At 44.1% G+C, this 14929-nt stretch overlaps 1 protein-coding gene across 4 annotated transcripts in view; it reads right to left on the reverse strand.

Moving 5' to 3' along the window:
• Positions 1 to 14929, reverse strand: part of Prickle2 (prickle planar cell polarity protein 2) — a 327581-nt gene that overhangs the window by 54675 nt on the left and 257977 nt on the right. For all 4 annotated transcript variants that reach the window (XM_021190348.2, XM_021190347.2, XM_029534978.1 and 1 more), the window contains one exon: positions 267 to 380. In XM_021190348.2, coding sequence (XP_021046007.1) covers positions 267 to 380 — 114 coding nt within the window. The remainder of the gene's footprint in view (positions 1 to 266; positions 381 to 14929) is intronic.

Here is a 14929-nt window from a genome sequence, read left to right on the forward strand (position 1 = left end):
CCTGTTTCCTGTACTAGTCAGTCATGCCAGGCTTGGAGTCTAACCCAGTCCAGGATGAGACTGGTTTTGGGGAGAGGGGTAGGAGGTGGGGTGAAGAGCGCTCCCCAGAAATATCAACCAGTTTCTTTAGGTTCTAAGGAAGCCTACATTTAATATCAATAGCTGGAAGTTTTTTGGCAGCAATCTTACTGATCACAATGATTAGGAAGAGGGACAATTCACAGAAGGTCCTGGAAACCAACAAAAGCCCCCTCCGAGCACCTTACCTCATTGTCATGGGGCGGCAGCTGGTGCAATAGCTGCTTGATTCGCAATTTCTCTCCAGGACTGTTGACATAGGGAACTTTCTCTTCTGGGAGGCAGCTATAATACTGGTGCACCTGAGGGACAGAACACACAGAGCACTTGACCATTATTCACCCCATGTGCCACCACCCCTCGTCACCCTGAGGAAGGCTCACAGTGGAACGCCAGCTGCTTCTGTTGCTCCTACCACCCCTCAAGACAGTCAACTGCTGTCTCTCCTACCGCATGCACAGAAGAGCACCCTAAAAGACAGAGCCAAGTGAATTGCCCCTCACTTGGGGCTATCCCTCTCTGGAGGGGGAAAAGAAAGTCAAAGAAATTCCTTATCAAAGGAGAATTCGCAGATGCACAGGTGAAGCCAGAGGGCACGGCTTTCCCAGCCGACTCCCAGTGTTGCTTTACCATTTTCTGTGCCGCTGTCCCGCGGGAGGCACCTCTCTAGCCAAGGGATGTGTCAGCGCCTGCCTAAATACTGCTCTCAGACCTTTCTCTGGCACTCGGCAGGTTCCTGGGTGTCTCAGCCTCCACCTACGTCAAAAGCCCTCCAGGTCTGAGCTGTTTTTCAATGCAGGCAGCACTGAAAGGAGAGACTCAAGGCCGGCTCGCAGAACACAGAACTGAACGGCAACAGCCCAAGGACCTCTGGTCTCCTAAATGCTGCTCGTTAGAACAGATACGTCCCTGCAGCTTCTGATGTCTGCTCATTCTTAAACACCGGAGAAAGTATCAAGCATCCAGTTTTGCCTAAGAAAAGAAGGCAGATATTCTACTGAGGCTATGAACCCCTAGGATGTTAAAGGAGAAACATAACAGGCCCAGCTTAATTATTTTCTCCCAGCAGCAGGCAGTAAGTTTTTTTTTAACTTCTTTGTGAATTAGAATTAATATATATATATATTACATATTGGAGGAAGGAAAGGGAAGGAGACAAATGGTGTAATTCTATTTTTAATTTAAATATTTGTTATATGTTTATGTGTGTATGTGTGCCCCTGCGAGTTTATATGTGTCAGTGCTTCCAGAGGGTAAAGGGAGGTCTTGTGGGTGAGGCTTCATGGGTGTGGCTTCTGCCATCCTATTAGACTCAATCTCACAGCAAACTCCCTGACCCTCTGGTCCTTAGATATGGCTGTGCTCCTGGACAGAGACAGAGACCATGTCCTTCCTACGGAAGGGACACACAGACACTTTACAGTGGTGGAAACAGGAAAGAGGAGACTCTCTAGGTAGGACACCTTGAACCCTGTTGACCTGAGATGTCTGTAATGCTTGTTTGCCTACATACTCTACATACTGTGATGCCTTCCTGTATTTTAATTTAACTGATGAAGAAAAGAACCCATTCTCTAACTGGTACCATTACCATTGGATCACATGAAAAATAAACAGGACTAAAAACTGACAGGAAAGGGCCTGGGGTATGGCTCAGTCAGTGATGAGAATAAGGACCTAAGTTGGGATTCCCTGTGTCAGTGTAGAACGCGGTGGAATAGCATGCATCTATATCCCAGAGCGGGGTTAGGGAGATAAGTAGATCTCTGGATCTCATTGGCTAGCTAGCCTAGAAATTAGTAAGTTCCAGGCTCAGTGAGAGACCCTGTCTTCAAAAGCAAGTTGGAGTGTGACTGAAAAAAAAAAAAGATACCCACAGTTGACCTCTAGCTTCATATATGCACATATATGTACATACCCACATAAATAGATACATATATTCCCCCCCCCAGACAGACACACAGATGTCAGCCAGACAGGGTACTAATAATTCAAGGTGTGCTATTTTATAGAAGAGGAAAGAAATCCCTATAGGCTCAGACACCATGGAGGAGGATTCTTCCAGGATCTCCCACAGAGCAGCTCTTGTGAAGCAACACGGATATCCCATGAGCTGGAGTCAGAGGTCGTGCTCTAACACTATCACATGCTCACACTCCATATTGCCCTCCGCAGGCTTCCTCTCAGTCCTTAGCATTAGGAGTGGTGGATATGAACCACTGTCCCAGGAATGCCGGGGTGAAGAGCTGTAAAAGCCCTGCCTACTTGGATCTCTAGAAACCAAGTTATGAGTGTCAGAAGGACAAGCAGAAGACAAGGTTTGAGATGACAAAGCTTTAAGAAATGTGAAAGCCACATTTATTTGTAAAATAAGGGGAACCATTCACCACCATGTGCCTATAATCCTCTGAATCTAGCCCTGAAGGTAACCACAGACTTCATGTTGCTGACTAGCTGGTTTTGGGAAGGAAGTCTGGGTTGCTGTAATCCCTCCTTAGAGGTGGCTGGCAGGGAGCCACGTCCTGAATGAATGGAATGGCTCTGGGTTTTGTAGGCAGGTCACAGATGGCTAGCACTCCTGAGAAGTGACATCTCATATCACAAATTAGCTTGAGATTAGTGGCTGGCTATCTGGCCATCTGACGACCACACTATTCTGGGAATGTCTTCTGAGAGCCCTTGTACCATATGCCTCACTGGGCACCAGCCAGATATAAGGAAGAGGGACCCAGTGTCTGTAGTTTGGCACTTGAGCTTTGCCCCTGAGTCAGAACACTATTTGAAGATCTTCCAAGACACGTACAGTGCCACACACCTGTAACCCTTGAACTTGTGAGGCTGGGGAAGGAAGATTGGAAGCTTGAGGGTGGCTTCAGCTGTAGAGTGAAACCCTGTCTCAACAGTACTAGAAGAACAAAGAGGAAGGGGGGAGGGAGGAAGGGAGGGAGGGAGGGAGGGAGGGAGGGAGGGAGGGAGGGAGAGAGAGAGAGAGAGAGAGAGAGAGAGAGAGAGAGAGAGAAAGAAAAAAGGCAGCTTTGCATTAGTCATTCCTAAAATTTTCACAATTGTAAAACAACAGCTAACATGAGATAAATCCCTACCATGGTGGGTAGTATAAACAGCTGGAGTTTCCTTAACCTTCCTGTCAATCACTGCTTATTATCTTCACAGCAGCCATTCCCAAGGGCCATTCTTTAGTGGTACATCAAACCAAGCCTGCTGTGAGGCTGCTCCTATTTTTTCAGGGCAGAATCCTCTCTGTACCCTGCACAGCATGGTGGATAGGTGTGAACCTCCAGCCCTGGCTCTGTCATCTCCCTTCTACAAGGTTCTGAAACACATTATGTAAGTGTTCAGATTCATCATAAGATCACGAGGACTAAATGAGAGTAGATACATATGACATAAATGCATAGTGATGAACTACCCAGACGGACCTAATCAAGACGGAACACTCCGGTTGTTTCACAGCTATAATGGCTGATCTTGGCTGCCGGTTTGACTCCATCTGAAATCAACGAAAACTCAAGCAGCTGGGCATGGCCACAAGAGAGATTCCTGACTGCTCGTTTGAGGTCTCGTTTGAGACCTATCCTAAACCTGGGTCACAGCTTCTGATAGCCCATCCCATAGAAGGACTCGGAAGAAGGAAGCTTTGTGACTGCTTGCTCTCACTCTCACTGACGAGTTCATCTCTCCTGTCACCGAGGCATTCCTCTGCTGGGCTGGTATTAGAATCTAGTTCTTTGGGATCCCCGTGTGGACTGGAAACCAGCAGCTTTCCAAGACTTTCTCTGGGACTCCAGCACCAGATGGTGACTGCTGAGACATCCCATTTCATGGACCGGACAACTACTGGATTCTTGGCCTACCTAACAGGAAACAGCCATTGTAGGGTTGTACTGGGACCACAGCCTATAATTCTAATAAATCTGGTCTACACACACACACACACACACACACACACACACACACACACACTGTGCACCATTCATTCTATCAGTTCTGTTCATTTTGAGAACCCTGACTAATACAATGGCCTTTCTTTCATGTTAGGACTTGTAGCAATACTGGTAGTGCAGAGTGAGACAGAATCTGGGAACCACCTGTCTAACCCCAAGCAAGAAAAATAGGCTGCAAGGAATACAGGCCTACTAAAATAAATTGGATTTCTAAGGAGAGAATGCCAAATTATAAAGGCATAATTTTATGTTTTCTCCCCGGCTTCTCAATCTCTCTCATCCCAGAATCCTCTGACCTCTGCTCTCTTCTCTTTGTAAAACTTCCATAGAGCTGAAGGTTTCCCCCAGAACTGCTTCAGTTCAACAGCCTATCCTAAACTGACTAGTTCTTTTCTTAACCATAAATTCCCTCAGAGAAGGGTTCTGGGTCTGCACTGGAGATGGAATGCAAGCAGCTTTGCATAGCCGAAGACTAGAGGACAAAGGAATTCCAAGGTGAGGTGCACACTGACAGAGAACTCTGGAGATGTTTATTGAGTCTACAGAGGCAGCGATAGCTTTATAGTAACATAGCTCTTTCTTTTCTGGACAATCACACCCGTTACAATTTTCTGTTACAACTCACACCGCATGATCACCACTGAAATCCATCCTTTCTCCTAATATCTCCACAAATCTTCATATACAGAATCGACTAAACAAACTTCCTTCCAAGGCCACCAACACTTTGATGGAGGACTGAGTACTCAACCTAGCAAGCTGACTCTTCTCAAAGCAAATAAGTTCATATCAATTAACAATCTACCAAGCCTATCTTTTTTTTTTTTTTTTTTTTTGAGACAGGGTTTCTCTGTATAGCCCTGGCTGTCCTGGAACTCACTTTGTAGACCAGGCTGGCCTTGAACTCAGAANTCACTTTGTAGACCAGGCTGGCCTTGAACTCAGAAATCTTCCTGTCTCTGCCTCCCAAGTGTTGGGACTAAAGGCATGCGCCACCACCGCCCGGTGAGTTACTGCCTATCCTGAGGCAGGTGACCTGATGGGTTCGGAGGAGAAAGATGACAGCCCTTCGTTGACTTCTAACCCTTTCTAGAGCCTGCTGAGGGCCTGTGGTATTGGTCTCTCCATCTCTGGGGGGCTGGGTGCTAGAAGTTCTGGTGGAGATAGGTGTAATGACGGCCATCAGCCAGGGGAAGGGACAGTTCTGGTGAGTCCCCAGTCAATCAAGGCTGCATACATTCTCTCCAGTCACCCCTGCCATAAAGTTACAGGACAGTCCCAAACAAGCACCAACCAAAACAATGGAAATGAGAAACTATGGAGTCTACTTTTCAAAACTACAAAAATTCAATTAGGCACGACCACAAGAAAACCCCACACAAGGCTTATTTTAGCCCAAACATGTTCACATATTCATTTTATAAGTAAATACACAAACCTAATAGTGTCATCAGTAATGATCATTAGCAGGCTACTAATCAATTGGCATGTTGATAGCACTGCTAATTGCATTGTCCTTTAAAAGTGACCATGCCGAATGTGCTAGAAGTTTTGCTTTACTTAGGTGTTCCTAGGTAAGGGTGTCCGGTGATTCTGCCTGGGTGACGTCATACTGGGTTCACTTTGCCTGCACAAAAGCGATGGGAACACAGTAAATTGGCTCAGGAATTAAGCTGCTGGAGACTTTTATCTAAGACATTACTTGAGGTCTAGGCAGCTTGGCAGCAGCTTCAGTCTGTCTTGGATGGATGGTAAGAGCTTTACCCAGTGTGCAAACTCATTCTACAAAGCAAGGCCTCACCCAGCTGTGAAGACTGGGCTTGTCTGATGGACTTGCACATTTGACAACATCTCTGTCTGGGTGGAGATGGGAGCTAGCGTTGATGACTGCATTTGGGAGAAAAATCGTCCACTGTTAAAAAAAATGCAAAAACAAACAAACAAACAAAGCAGCTGCAACAGGAGCAGCAGCTGCCACCTCTGCATCTGTAAAACACCTGGTTTAGTGCAGCAGGTTGCATCCTGTAGCTTGCCCTGGACTCCCTTGGGAGGCTTGTGAAGAGACTGATTTCTAATGTGACAGTGTGGGGCCCTGCAAGGCGCATTTCTAACCACTGGGTCATCCTATTGGCCCACTGTCCACGATCTCAGAGTTTTACAGCGATCCCACTGCTTCCTCTCAACAGTCACAACAGGCTTCCTGTTTTCTCCAAGACATCCAGAAATTTCTAAAGAAGGGAGAATTTCTTGAGCTCCATCCAGCTCTCTAGGAGCCTCCTCCTTCACCTGGGCACATGACTGAGCAGGGAGAGTCCACAGCCCTAGTAGCAACTCAAAGTGCTTATGTTTTGAGGTGGGAACACTTTTCTATCTAGATCGGTTTTTAGCAGGAACTCAACAAAAACAAGGCACATGCACTTGCTTGGCCCCAGAATCCATCGCTCTTCAACGCCTACTTGAAGAAAGGGACCCATGACCTTTATTTACTGAGTGGCTCTTGGGCCTGAAGTGTTTGTATGTGTAGTATTCCATGAGTCCTCCAAGCAACAGGATGGGAGAGTTTCATATTCACCACAGCATGCCATTAAAAAGAAAATTCTGGGGCTAGCAAGATAGCTTGGTTGGTCAAGGGCTTCTGGTCCAAGTACAAGGACCTGCGTTTGACCCTCAGAACTCACATAAAAAGCTGGGTATTGTTTGATAATCCTAGGATGGGGGAGTCTGAGATAGGATAGTCCCTGGGGCTCACTGACCAGACAGTCTGCCAAGCCAGCAAATTCCAGGTAAAATGAGGAGAACTTGTTTTTGAAAAAAAAGTAGATGGAACCTGAAAATGACACTCAAGGTTGACCTCTAGCCATCTATAAGGATGTGCACACATGTGCATGTGTACCTGCATATAAATCTGCATGTATGCATGCACATGCACGCACACACATGCACGCACACACGCACCAAACATTGCTTGTGAACACTTGCTTCCTCATCCCCTTACTCTGGTCTTTAGGGATTCACCCATTGCAAAGATGGATGGGAAAAAAGAACCAAAAGTCCTTCGTGTAGCACATTCTCATTATGTCTGTATTGTTGACTATAGAAATGAAGAATATATTTTCTTTTGGTGTTCTCCGTAATATAGCAACATAGAACTTCTCAATATATTCAAAGTGAACTGTGGTGAGTACAAATGTTCTCCACATGAAACAATTGACCACAATACCACGACTTGATGATGTCAGGATGCTGTAGCATTCACAGCTGCCACACTTACTTATTTCCCTTTTTCTCAACAATTTTACTGAGCATATCAGTGTACCTGCCCAGGAACACCATTTCTGTACACCCTTCCGCTCAGAACTCCACACACCCATTTGGCTGTAGTCTGACCAATAGATGGGATGGGTATGTATGACTTCTGTTGCTCACTCTAGGATGCCACTCGCCCCCTTTGTCTTGTTTTCTACATGAAAGATAAGTACACAGAATGGCTGGAGTTCCAGCAGCCACAATGTACAATAAAGTAAAATTAAGAATGGAATTTGTGGCCTAAAAATAGTATAGAAAGCTAGGAGCCAGAGGCAGAGGCAAGGGCAGGTGGATCTCTGAGCTTGAGGCCAGCCTGGTCTATATAGCAAGTTCCAGGACAGCTAGGACTATGTAGCAAGCTCCAAGATCCCATCTAAAAAAACCCTCTAATGATAATAATAATAATAATAATAATAATAATAGTAATAATATAGTGCTGATCATGAACCAGTGAAAAAAATAGCTTCCTTATTTATGGTATCTACTAATAGGAGTGACTACAATCCTTTCCTGAGATAGAGGTATTTTTTCAACATTAGCATACTTCAGAATCATCTGACACCTTTATTGACCACCATGGCCATTATCACGCCTCTGTGTTAGAAAAGGAGCCTGCAAGTCTGACTAAATAACTCACATGCTGGGAGACAGACAGGTTTAAGAAGAAAGTAAAAATGACTCTGCAAGGCACAGGGAGAAACTCTTCAACTATAATCTCTGAAATCGCCGATGTGAGCCCGGGCTGTGAAGGCTTAGGGAAAGCTCATCCTAACTCAGGACTCACCAGACAGAGCACAGACCTCTTGCTTCCCATTCCCCAAGAAGCTTAGAGCCTTGGCTCATCCTCAATCTGGGACGGTGAGATCTGCAGCCCACGGGAGCCTCTCGACAGGCAGGCAGACACTGGGGAGACATGGCCAGACTTTGGGGGACATGGTGAGATTTATGAAAAGTACACGCTGGTTCTCAGAAGAGGACCTAGAAGACAACGGGGTTCCATTGTAGCTATAGGGACACAGTGCTTCTGGAGGTCTGACTGCTTATTTTGCTCCTATTTGTCAGCGTTTCATCATTCAAGTAGTAGGAGAAAGTGTCATGGAACGATGTCTAGGAGAAGCTCACCTCCCCTGCATGTCTCTTCTCCCCTGGAGATGCACATTAGAACTTTAATTGGTATGCTCAGAACACAACTGGGGAAACAGCGGTGGAATCCCCAAACATCTCCATCATGCTCAGACTCCTGCAGGACTGGAGTCAAATTTAGAAGAGTGAGCTCATTTCAGATGTTTTCAAAGAGGAATCTCATTTATTGCTCATGCTAGTGTTAAAGTTCAACAACAACTCCTGACAGATGTAGGCTCTGAAGACTGAGAACATGCTTGCAAGATATTTACTCACTCATGGCTAGCCACCCCCCTCAGACCAGCTTGGCTCCTCTGCTCTGGCTACAACTGCTTCTGGACTCACTGCTCTGACCTTTGATCATCTATCTGCAATTCCTATGCAATGGGAAAACCATCTTGCCTGCATATAACTGAGATAGGTCCCCATGTTCCTGAGCCTTTCAGAAACCCTCTCCCTGCAAATACAAGGGCATAGTCCTCACTGTAATACTGCAGCCCTTTCTCCAACACTGCTACTGGACTCTTTCAGGTCCAAATCTATTCAAGATGCCATCTTTACTTCTAACCTGGGGCCTTCCCTCTTCAAGAGACACAACCGTACTTCTACGTTTTGCTCAGGGGTCATGCTAAGAGTGACTTACCTCCACTACCCTATTGGTCAGAATCAGGCTTTCTTATACTATTTAGTCCACTGCTTCTAAATGGGGTGTAAATGACTCTCCCCCTCCCCCCCAAATGTCTAGATATCTATAGACATGTTTTTTGGCTGTCAAGGGTGTGTGCATGGAGGTGGGGTCGGGGAGCTGGTGGTGGCATCCAGTGGGTGGAGACCAAGGATGTTGCTAAATTTCCTACAATGCTGAGATCATACTGCAGCAAGGACACTTCTATCAAATCATGGATACTGGGGTTTGGAGAGATGCCTCAGTGATTAAGAGAACTTGCTGGTCTGGCTTCAGTTCCCAGAACCCTCTGATGTCTTAGAACCACTTATAAATCCAGTTCAAGGAAATGCAGTGTCCTCTTTCTGACTTCTGTGAGCATTGTGTGTAAGCAGTGTACAGACATGCATGCACACAAAGCACACACATGTACAATTAAATCTAAGGAAAAAAATCAACAATGGAGCTGAGGAGAGGACTCCATAGGTGAATTACTTGCTGCACAGGTATAAGGACTTGAGTTTAGATCTCTAGTAACCATGTAAAAACATGGGCATGGCTGTGTGTGCCAATACTCTCTGCACTGGGAGAAAGAGGCAGAAGCATCCGTAGGACTCATTGGCCACTTAGACTAGCCAGCTAATTGGTAAGCTCCAGTTCAGTGAGAGATCTTGTCTCAAAACATAAAACATAGATGAATAGAGGAAGACATTTGAGTTTGATCTCTGGCTTGCACACATATACAAAATGTACATTTATCCAGGTGTACACACTTGCAGAATTAGGCATGCACACTGGCAGAATCAGGTGCACACACTTGCATAAGCAGGTGTATACACTTGCACCCACCACATTACAACAGTGATAACAAAAAATACCAATAACGACAGAACGAATAAGCTCTTGGCCTGTGTGGCTGTCAAGACTTTACTGCTGACTGTGAAGCTGACTCCTTGCCCGTTGTGTCTTCTCCAGCATCTGAGATGGAGCCTCTAAGACTGTTTCCTCCACATCCCTGGAACAAGATCTGGCTGCCTGACGTTGCTGAGTAAATGCATACTGTGTTCAAACCTCACGTGCCTAGCGGTCTGATCAATGGCGTGAGGACCGACGATGAGAGGGTTCCAGGAGCCCCGGGAGAGGAGCAGGAAGATTCCCTTCTGTTCATCCAAGCAGTTGTGGTTTTCTCCAGAGATTAATGGCTAAGGTTCGTGGATCCTAGATTAAGGATGCTTAGGGTAACCACCGACACTTCAAGAGAGTGAGACAAAACATTTGTTCTTGAAGCCAGATTTATTTTAACATTAGCTTAATTTTTTCATTTTATGCACATGAATGTTTTGCCTGCATGAATGCCTGTGCACCAAGTATGTATCAATGCCTACAGAGGCCAGAAAGAGGGTACTTGATTCTCTGAAACTAGAGTTATAAATTATGAGCCGCCAGGTAGGCTCAGGGATTAGGACTCAGCCATCTTTAAAGCCCTTAAGTTAACATTTGAAGAAAAAAATCGTAAAGATTTATTTTTTATTTAGGTGTATATGTATAAGTTCATGCACACTGTGTATGTATGTAGATGCATGCAGAGGCCAGAAGAGGGAGTCAGAGTCCCTGAAGCCAAAGTTATAGACAGTTATAAGCTGCCTGACATAGGTGCTGGGGACTGAGATCGGGTCTTCTACAGGAGCAGTAAGCATCCTTAGCTGCTGAGACCCAGAATTTGAAGAAATTAAGAAAAATAATTGGGTTGCTCTTTGGCAGGCACACCTGGCTCCAGTCACTCATGTTATCCTGCTTCTCTTAGCTCTTATGTGTTTCCTCTCATCTCAACGCTTGGTATTTTAAAATGTATAATATTAGACTAAATGTTTAGTTAGGAAATACTTTCCAGTTCACTAAGGACATTATCTACCAGCTATTTATTGTCCTAGTGGAAAGGTCCATGGTAAAGTCGGCGAAACAGACCCATAATCTAAGTCCTTCAGAGGCTTAGGCCAGAAGATGTCAAGTTTGAGGTTTGCCTGGACTAAAGAGCGAGTTTAAGACTAACTTGGATCACTCAGTAAAACCCTATCATGAAAATACAAAATAGGAGGGTGAGGCTGGGGGTGTGGGTCAATAGTCGGAGGCTGGCTATTATGCATGAGGCCTTAGTTCATGTCCCAGGACGGAAAGAAGAGAAATGAAGTGGCCAAAGAAGGGAAGAACAGTTTAACTACTTTCCAGATAAGCCACAACTATCACGACAGTCTTCGCCCCAAATTAAACAAAACACTGTTTAGTGAATGTTTACACAGTTGTGTACATGTCCCCCCTTTGACAAAAGTTTCCATACTGACCAAATTCACATCTATGTACACAGGAGAATGCATATGGTGGCTTCCTACAATGACTAAGTTTCTGGGCTCAAGTTTGTTTGTTTGTATGCAAATGATATTTAACTTACCACCATCTGTATAAAGCTAGGGGAGTTACTTTATCTCATGGTTCAAAGACACCATCATCAGAAGCTTCTCTGTGCACTGTTTGCTTTGCTATTTTTTGTCATTGTTTAATTGATTTTTATATGTTTTAGTTTGTTTCTATTCTTGTTTTTTCTTTTTCTTTTTTCTTCCTCTGGATCTTTGTGATAGGGAGGAGGTGGGTCTAAGAGGGAACATGAAATAGGGTGGGAAGGGAGGAGGAGAGGTTCTGGGAGAAATTCCTGGAGAGGAAAGAATATGACCAGAATATATTAGATGAAAAGTTTTAAACAAAAACTAAAAAGAAACTTCCAATAGCCAGTTTCTTTGGCAAATTTTGAAAATAAGAATTAAAAAAAAAAAAAAATGGGCAAGTTGAAGAATGAAGGGTCTGAACTGCTAAAGGGTTCTTCAAAGGCTATGCTAACAAGTGACCTGTTATATAACTGAATCCTGTGGTCCCCACAGATCACAGAGGCTGACAAGTTCATGCACTGGGCCCCATGTGACGCTCATCTTTAGCACTAAATCTGTTTCACAGAACCTACGCTCCGCCTCCCCAAAGTCTCCTTTTCTCTCTGTGGCCTTTTCCTTTCCCCTCTCCTGCTTGCTTCCTAAATCCCCTGACGAAATATAGAGCAGAAGAACACTTAAAATTATTGTGTATCGCCAGCTGTTTGGTCCCCTAAAGTTAAGGAGGAAGTTGAACATTATATGCCTTCATGAATAAGAACAAGTCCCCAAGCCTTAATGTAACGTCTGTTCCTAAGCCTCATATGATTATCAGTCTGTGTTAGGGTAGTCAGTGGCTCTCCCTTAAAAGGGGAAAACAGCCTCCACTTTGCAGATAGCTACTCAAGGATAATCAAAGTTGATGCTTGCTCAGAGTGTGAGAGAAGGGAATTGCATTGATGTTTAATGTTGAATCTTTGATATGGCAGAGGCTAAGCCTTCAGCTTCAAGGCCATGCAGCCCATGTTTCTGAATTAGTGCACTCCTCTAAAACCACAGTGTAAGTGAGCGTGATGACTAAAGGTTATCAGAGAATGAAAATGCACCAGGAACTACGAGACTGCATAAATAAATCAACTATCATTAAAGTGACAACCTTGGAGTGGGAAAGTATGCCAAACTGTAACTGATAGCCTGAGAAGAGTGGTTTAGGGTGGCTCAGTACCTTGTAGAAAGGATCAAGGCACTGCGTTCATCCTTTCTTTTCTGTGCTCACTGTGATAATGGCATTTATTCTCAAAATTGCAAAATGGCTGCTGGAGGGCCAGCCATAGGCATAGTCTAGGTAAGAATTCTAGGAACAGAAATATACAAACACACACAAGCATTCATTTTACCTACATATTCACCTGCTGAAGGAACTTGGGCTTTTTTTTTTTTTTTTTTTTGGTAACGTTTTAATTGCTCTAAATAATGCTTCCATGCATTTTGTTGTGTAGCTATTTGAATGTGTGCTTCCAGCTGTCTGGTTATATACCCGGTGGTGGACTTGCTAGATTGCATGATGTTTCTTTAAAATTTCTAAAGAACAACAAAATTCTGTTAAATTTTCTAAGGAACTGTTCCACAGTGGCCACACCATTTTTCTCTCCACAAAGGTTCTAATTCCTCCACATCGATACCAACACTTGTTATGTTCCACTTTCAAAGAAAAATGATAGCCATTTTAGTGTCTGCATAAAGTGGAATCAGTCTGAGGTTTTGACTTGTGTCACCCTATGACTAATGACTGATAATCTTTTCAGTTGTTTACGTGATATCTGTATGTCTTCTCTGGATAAGTATCTATTTCAATCTTTTCTCCACGCTTCCTCAACGTTCTTTTTGTTTGGGGGCTGAAGAGGGTCCTCATACATTCTGGATATTAAAATACTATACACACCCCAATTTCATTCTCCATTCACAAAGCATCTTTTATGTGGGCAGGCAAAAACTAGGTGAGGGGGGAGCTATATTGACCTGTGTCTACCTGGTGTTGGTAGCAGAGAGGAGGGAGGTTTGAGATAGACACTTACACAGAAACATTTGCTTCTACCTGTCTGTGATGTGCATGGCTCCTTTTCCCATTTCACTAGTTGTATTATGCCACATGTGCCTGTCTAGCTTTAATGGGACCATAATAAAATGCATTCCTCCTCTGTCTATGAAAAATAGGGGGGCAATCTTTAAACATCTATGCACCCTGCCACAGCACAGACAGACAAGTGTGCTTGTAAGTATAAGGGCATTTTTGGCAAAGTAAGGTGGATTCTCTTCGCTCATAAAAGCTGAGCTCTAAAACACTGTAGCAAACGCTGACTGAATGAGCGCCACTCTACTCTTCCCAGGGAGGAGAAGCTGGGAGCCCACAAGCTTCATCATTGATTGTTCCATTACCTTGGTTCATGGGGATTTCTGTTTAAGAACACTTTTTAAAGTGTATCATGGATTCACTAATCCACTGTATAAAGTGCATTGAGCTAATGGCACACCTGACTAAAGAGTATCGAACATACATATTTTCTCCAAAAAACAAACAGCAGCCTTCTTGCCCTTGGGAAAATTAGATACATCACAATTCTCCATGGTGCTTTGAACAATAAAGCACTGGCAAAGAAACCCAAGTAACCAATCCAACAAATAAAATAACCTACCAAATGTGAAAATGCAGTACCAATTAGACCATTTGATAGGATCTCAAGTATAAAGGCCGAATATCACCTTGGTTTTGTCTGTTAATGACCATGAAAACACTATGCATGCTGATTTGGGGATTGCAAAGAAATGTTAATGAGGAGGTAAATTTGTGACTATAGGATTACAAACAATGGGGATCAACTAAACTATAAGCTATCTGCCATGCCCTAGAGGAAAGGTGGATCCAGGATTTAAATTTATATCTGATGCTAAAGCTTATTCCTATCATCTCCAAGAATACATCGGGATTATACTCTTTGAGGTGACCGATGTAATTCTTTACAGTGATTTTATCCCTTGAGTTATTTCACTTCAATTTTGCAATTATTTATTTTGTGGCAAAATGCATGCAAAAAGTTACCACTTTCTTAGTTAAAATGCACGGTCAGTGGTTTGAAGCACCCAACACTGTTCATCTCCACCTCCACCCATCTCCGGCATCGCTCATCTCTCCCCACCCCCACTGAACTCTCCACTTCTCCCTCCCCCTAGCCCCTGACAACCACGGTTCTTCACTGTATCTCAACAAATCTGACAATTTGAGAGTGATTTTCATTACATGTTGGGACCAAATGTTCTCCTTTGGTAACACTTCTCTGGAATTATGGTGAAACATGAGTCAGATGATCCAGCCACACTGACATTTA

The sequence above is a fragment of the Mus pahari genome, chromosome 2 (assembly GCF_900095145.1).
Source record: "Mus pahari chromosome 2, PAHARI_EIJ_v1.1, whole genome shotgun sequence".
Taxonomy (NCBI): Eukaryota; Metazoa; Chordata; class Mammalia; order Rodentia; family Muridae; genus Mus; species Mus pahari.